General features: G+C 43.8%; 1 protein-coding gene across 1 annotated transcript; it reads left to right on the forward strand.

Moving 5' to 3' along the window:
• The first annotated feature begins 3591 nt into the window (after positions 1–3591).
• Positions 3592–6289, forward strand: LOC138371143 (putative uncharacterized protein DDB_G0271982). The gene is made up of 2 exons (XM_069335978.1): positions 3592–4001; positions 5770–6289. The coding sequence occupies exons 1-2, from the start codon at positions 3592–3594 to the stop codon at positions 6287–6289; spliced, it is 930 nt and encodes a 309-aa protein (XP_069192079.1).
• Positions 6290–6545: the final 256 nt, after the last annotated feature.

Genomic DNA, 6545 nt, shown 5'->3' on the forward strand with positions numbered 1-6545 from the left:
TGTATACTGGAACTGTCTCTGCCAACGGTTCAAATCCGGAGGGACGTTTCAAATTGAAGATCTTGAGGGACACAGCGGCTCTTCAATCGATCATCTTGAAGTCGGCTGTGCCCAACATCGTCTACACCGGAGAAACTGTCTTCATCACTGACCTCACTGCTACCACTCCATACCCTCTCGCCAGAGTCCACCTGGATTGTCCCTACGTGAACGGAGAAGTCCAAGTCGCCGTCAGGGAAAAGCCTTTTCCCATGCCTGGAGTGCAACTTCTCCTAGGCAACGACTTGGCAGAAGACCTGCAACCGACCAACCTGATCGTCATGGACAAACCCCAGGTGTGTAACTCTGTGCCAAGTAACCCTATTCTAGAGTATGTTCCAGCAGAGGTTCAAGAGAGTGATGAAGTTTCTCCTCCGGTTCTCGTGACCACCCGTGCACAAGCCGCACGTCCACAACCAGCTGACTCTACTGCTACCGCTGTCCCTCAAGACCCTCAGAAACTTCCCCCGCATCTGACCAAGTTGGAGTTCCGTAAGTTGCAGAGGGAAGATCTTACTTTAACACCATTGTTTTTCCAGGCTGAGACTCAACCCGACAGTATTCCTGGGTTCTTCCTAGAGAACGACTTGCTCTACCGCAGATATAGACCCAGTAAACTGAAGGAGGAGGACGATTGGGCCAACATCGAACAACTTGTGATTCCTACCAGCCTGCGGCCCACTATTCTACACCTGGCCCACGGAGCGCTCTCCCACTACGGCTTCAACAAGACTTACCATGGAATTCGTCAAGACTACTACTGGCCAGGTATGGTAAATAGCGTCAAACAGTACGTAAAACAGTGTCATACATGTCAGATGGCAGGCAAACCGAACATCTCCATTCCCAGAGCGCCACTGATTCCCATACAGGTGCCTGCGGAACCTTTCCACAGACTCATAATAGACTGTGTTGGTCCTTTACCTCGGACCAGTTCAGGTAACGCCTACATCCTAACCATCCTGTGTCCTACCACCAGATTTCCCATAGCAGTTCCAGTGAAGAACATCACGGCTGCTACGGTTGTAAAACATCTATTGAAGATCTTCACTCAATACGGATTTCCCAGGGAGATTCAGAGCGACTGTGGTACCAACTTCACCAGTGATCTCTTCAAAAGGACACTGGAGGAGTTCAACATCAAACAGGTATTGTCCAGCCCCTATCATCCTGCTTCACAGGGTTCTCTAGAACGTAGTCATCAGACTATCAAAGTACTCTTGAAAAAGTTTTGTAGTGAAACCTCTAAGGATTGGGATAAGCAGATTGACCTTATAATGTGTATTTACAGAAGTCTCCCCAATGAGTCCTTAGGAGTATCTCCTTATGAGATGCTCTACGGCCGTAAGTGCCGTACTCCCCTTAAGGCTTTCAAAGACTCTCTCAGAGATGCCACCTTCAGTGAGCATCAGAATGTGCCCCAGTTTCTTCAAAACCTTCAACACATTCTAGAGAGAGTCCACCGCTTTGCCCATGATAATCTATTGAAAGCCCAGGCGAGGATGAAGACTCATTACGACCAGACCAGCAAAGTACGAAAATTTAAGCCGGGAGACTTCATCCTAGCATACTTCCCTATCCCAGGTTCACCTTTACAAAACAGGTTTTCAGGACCCTACCGCGTCAAAGAGTGCAGAAATAACAACAACTACGTCATAGAGACTCCAGATAGGCGGCGGAAGACCCAGCTGTGCCACGTCAACCTCCTGAAGCAATATAATGGTACTCCTCCCACTGTCCTGATTAACTGTTCTACCTTCACAGAACCCTACATCCACAGTGAGACCTTCCCAGCTTCTCCTCCCGAAAGCACTGACAAGGAGTCAGCACTTTCTAATTCCGAAATCCTTAATGATCTTCCCAAATACTTTCAGGATAATAATCGTGCTCCTTTGCCCTATTCTAATTCCACTCTCACCTCGTCAGATAAGCCCTTCATCCTCCATGTCGACGCCAGTGGTACCGACGTTGGTGGTGTCGTGATGCAGCAACGAGGCGAGAAGAATACACCTGTCAGCAACTACTGCTACAAGGAACTACGGAACCATTGGCAAGGAGCTACTCTTCATCATCCTGAAGCTCCAGCACTTCACTCCACATCTGCAAAGTGCTCGGTCCACCATCAACACGGACCACACCACCCTACACCTCCTGCAGCACGCCCACTTCCCATCTCAACGTCTTCTACTATGCTAACTGCAGAAATTCAACCTGGAGACACGCTATACCAAGATTCCGACAACATCTTAGCCCATGATCTCTCCAGAGTTTATGAAGTAGAAGCAACTCCATCTATTACTCCACCACATAACGACGTACTCCTTCCAGAACCGCAGGCTTCGGGGGAGAGTTGTGACGATAATCTCCTTCAAGAGATTGAGCCTGCTCTTCCCTCCAAAAATACGTCGATACATCTATATAAAACTACTATGGAAGAAATGTCCAACAACGACAACAACATCTCCAAGGTTTACCAGAGAGCAAAACGTATGCAGCCAGGAACACCTGCCTCACCTCAAACCGCCAAACTACCTGTCTTGTTGCCGGCTCCTCGCTGATTGGCCGCCGGTCTGGCTGCAACTGCACTCCACCCACTATACTACTTGATGTCTGGGGCCGCCATGACCTCAGTCCTCAGAATATTCAGTGCTTTCATACGGTTAACACTTCTTCCTGGTAGACTGAGCTTTGGGCTTACGTGTACTGAGAGAGGTGATAGCTTAAAAGCCAATATTCCTAACTCCTCTCATTTTATTGTATATTGCACAGCTTGTTATTGCTCACTTGTCTTAACGTAACTTTTCATTTTGCCACTTAATTATTCTTATTATTTTGATTGATTGATTTTATTATACGAATTTGTATGTCCATTTTATTCATGTTTTGTTTATTTAACGTAATTAAAATTTCATTGTAAAAATTTACTTGTGTTTTGTGTGTCTTCTCCTTACCTTACCACAGACGAAGTTCCAGATTTTCAATTTTTTTTATTCTATGTGACGAGGCCATACCCCTAGCTTTGTTCAGGAAAACTTGGCTTATTAGGCAAATTTGGCCTTGCATAGTAGGCTGAGAAGTGCGTTCTGGCTACTAGGTACGACATATATATATATATATATATATATATATATATATATATATATATATATATATATATATATATATATATATATATATATATTACGCAATGCTTTGAGATTTGGCTTACTCCATTATCACCTATTCTATTCATTCATGTCTATATAATAAAGAACTGCAGCCAACAACAACATTTGAAAGGCGTAAATCCTTGTATTGTACTAACTCCATTCTCGCCCTGCCAGGTATTAGAAAACCTTCAGTCTTCCACTCTGGCGATAGGAACATCACACTACCGCGAGATGGGATCATGAACTATAGCTACAGTCATCAGAGAGGAGCCACTCGACATCTTGCCCAACGTGCAACACAACATATCATCCAATCTACTAGGTTACAACTTCAACCTCATCTCGGACTTCAACATTCTTCGGTCCCTCCATCAGGATCAGTTCTCCAAAACTTTGCTGAATCATGCAGTACCATGTGAACATCATGTATCACAATCTCCTTCAGTTCCTACTGCTAGCCCAGTTCTCCAATCAGCACTTGCTACGCTGGGTCTTGCATCAGAGGAACAATCTCACCCTCTCCTTGGATCACCATTCTCGTCGATCCATTCAGCAAGCGCGATTCTACAGCAGATTCATACTTCACAGAGTCCTGCAGTGCTACCTCAACATCTTCAAGCACCATTCTCTCCAGCTTCTTCAGCAAACCCAGTTCACCAACCAACATCTGCTTCACTGGGCCCTGAACCTGCAGAACTTCAACATCACCATCAACTTCATCAAAGACTCCAACAACGTCGTCGCCGACGAACTTTCAAGAGTCCACGGGGTCGACTCATCCATTCCTACTATTCTACACTCCACTGCAGTCAAGTAGGCAATAGGAGCAGGCTTCGGGGGAGAGCTGTCACGGTAAAATCTCTAGGAAGAGATTTGGCTTACTGTATTATCACCTATTCTACTCATTCACGTCTATGTAATAAAGAACTGCAGCCAACAACAACAACAACTACTTCCAGACGTCTATGTCTAGACAATACCACCAGTCTACCCCCCACCCCACCCATCACCCCACCTTGCACCTGGGACACTGGGAGGCCACGCTCTGGCAAACAAGCACTTAAAGTGAGCCGGTTCCTAGTTAAGAAGACTATCAGCGCCCTCTGGCTGGCCGATATTCTGTATAAATAGGGCTACTAAGCTCTTCGAGATTCAGATTACTCCTGAGTGCTCAACTGAGTAGACCTGTTAACACATCTCGGTGTGGGAGTGGATTTAGTCAGAGTAGCTCATGGTATTCTGCACCATATTTTATTTTGCATCTTAACGTTACGTAAATTTGATTATTCATCTTGTTTGTTTTGCACATTTTGTATTAAAGCCAAGCCTGGATATTATTTTGTAATTCGTTTAAAGTAATTTCTATTAAAGTAAAGTATTTTTAATTTTTTTTTCTGTATGTTTTCTCCTACAGTTAACCTCACAGTAAAGACAACTTGCAGTTTAACTTTTCTTTCTTTAATTTTTAATTTTGTGATGGGCATTCCATCTGTCTAGGGAGGACTGCAATAACAACTATTTTTTACCATAACAAATTAGGGGCCTGTCCTAGGAGCCTCACTCAGGTAATGCTTCTAGACTCTTCACTTAAAGTTGTAGTAACTGTACTTGGCTTTATTACAAATTTAATTTTTCAGAACTCTTATTCTTTGACTCATTTTTAATGGTGCTTCATACTTTTTGCTTTCCGGATGTAGCATTTTATGATTGTTGGATGACTTTGGATTACATGGTGTCTTGTGGCCACAGTCATACTCATGATTGGTTGTTCCATAATCTTTGCTATATCCTGTGTTTCCACCTTATTCTCGTCCCTACAGGAGAGTTCTCATTCAGACAGAACACCCCTATGGTACCCTGATACTTTGGTTTGTCTTCGGGTCAAGTACACCCACATCTTTGCAACTCGAACGTAGGAGGATATAGAGGGCCAAAGTTCCTTTTGCACGGACTATGCTGTAAGGTTGGAACCCCTACACGCAGTTCTCGTCATTAATTGACACTTCGTACCCCTACGCGCCGGTCAGAGATAGGGTACTTACACAGGTAGGGAGTTAACATTCTTTTCCAGAGCACAAAGATTGTTAATTCTGTAAGTACTATCTAGTTTTAGTAGGACACCTCTTACCTTTGCTCTCGTCATTAGAGACAAGGTAAGAAATCCCTACATCTTTCGGACTACCTTCGAGACAATTGTCTCATCATTCAAGTAGGATTCCTCTTGCCCTTATCCTCGTCATATAGAGTACCGAGTACAAGATTCCCTACTTTCTTGAAACGCTTAGTTTCATTTTTTATCTTAATTGTAACCTGTTAAGTTTAACAGGATAGTTTAGGATAGCATTGCGTAATAGTGGCTTTAGGCATTGTATGTACTAGCTCTATCTATATATTGATCCATTAATGTAACATCACTTGTACGTATGTACCTTACCTGAATAAACATATTTATTTATTTTTATTTATTTTACCGTTGCCACGTCATCCTGTCACTGACATTTCATATTTTTGGTACATCCACCTGAGTATTCTCTTCCATATATTTGTTATCATTCACCATGTTTCGTTTTTCCACATTTAGACAGAATCCAAACGATGAAGTGAGCACACTAGTTCGTGCCACCAAGGCGGAGATGCTGACTCTAGTAAATGAGTACAACCTTACAGCCCCACATGGAGCCACTAAAACTGATTTACACAACCTCATCCTGCATCACTTATTAGACAATGATGCTGTTACTCCTGAATCTCATGAACATTCCTTAATTGCAGACAAGAACGCCTTGGCAGCCATGAAAATGAAGCTAGAACTCGCAAATGCTGAACGCGAACGTCTGAAAGAACAAGTGGCCCTTGAGAAGGAAACCCTCCAAAGGAAGGAACGGGAAGCTACCCTTCAAAGGAAAGCTCTTCAGCTCCATAAAGAACAAGCTGCCCTACAACGTGAGCAGGTTGAATTCCAACGTGAGCGTGAGAGGGAACAGCTTGAATTAAAAGAACGCCATCTGGAGATACAACGTGAACACAATAAGAAACAAGTCGATAGTGCTCTAGACCACCGTAGAAAAGAACTCGAATTGGAAACTTTGACATGCAATTAAGTTAATGCCATCTTTTGTTGAGGCAGAAGTAGATGTGTTTTTTACTTCATTCGAGGCTCTAGCTACCCAACTTAGCTGGCCTCAGGATCAGTGGTCTGTGCTTCTCAGGTCTCATTTAACAAGTAGAGCTGCAGTGACTCTCAGTACTATAGCGTCAGAAACCGACTACCAGGTACTGAAGCAAGCAGTGCTCGATGCCTACCTCCTCTCCACTGAGACCTACAGACGTAAGTTCAGAGATTACCTTAAAACAAGT

The sequence above is a fragment of the Procambarus clarkii genome, chromosome 35 (assembly GCF_040958095.1).
Source record: "Procambarus clarkii isolate CNS0578487 chromosome 35, FALCON_Pclarkii_2.0, whole genome shotgun sequence".
NCBI classification, from domain to species: Eukaryota; Metazoa; Arthropoda; class Malacostraca; order Decapoda; family Cambaridae; genus Procambarus; species Procambarus clarkii.

What these genes read in the sequence shown, in the direction of transcription:
- LOC138371143 (XM_069335978.1), top strand. Translation starts at nt 3,592, where the DNA reads ATGCAGTACCATGTGAACATCATGTATCACAATCTCCTTCAGTTCCTA. An exon ending in CTACACTCCACTGCAGTCAA is followed by an intron (nt 4,002 to 5,769) that starts GTAGGCAATAGG and finishes TTCCACATTTAG; the next exon opens with ACAGAATCCAAACGATGAAG.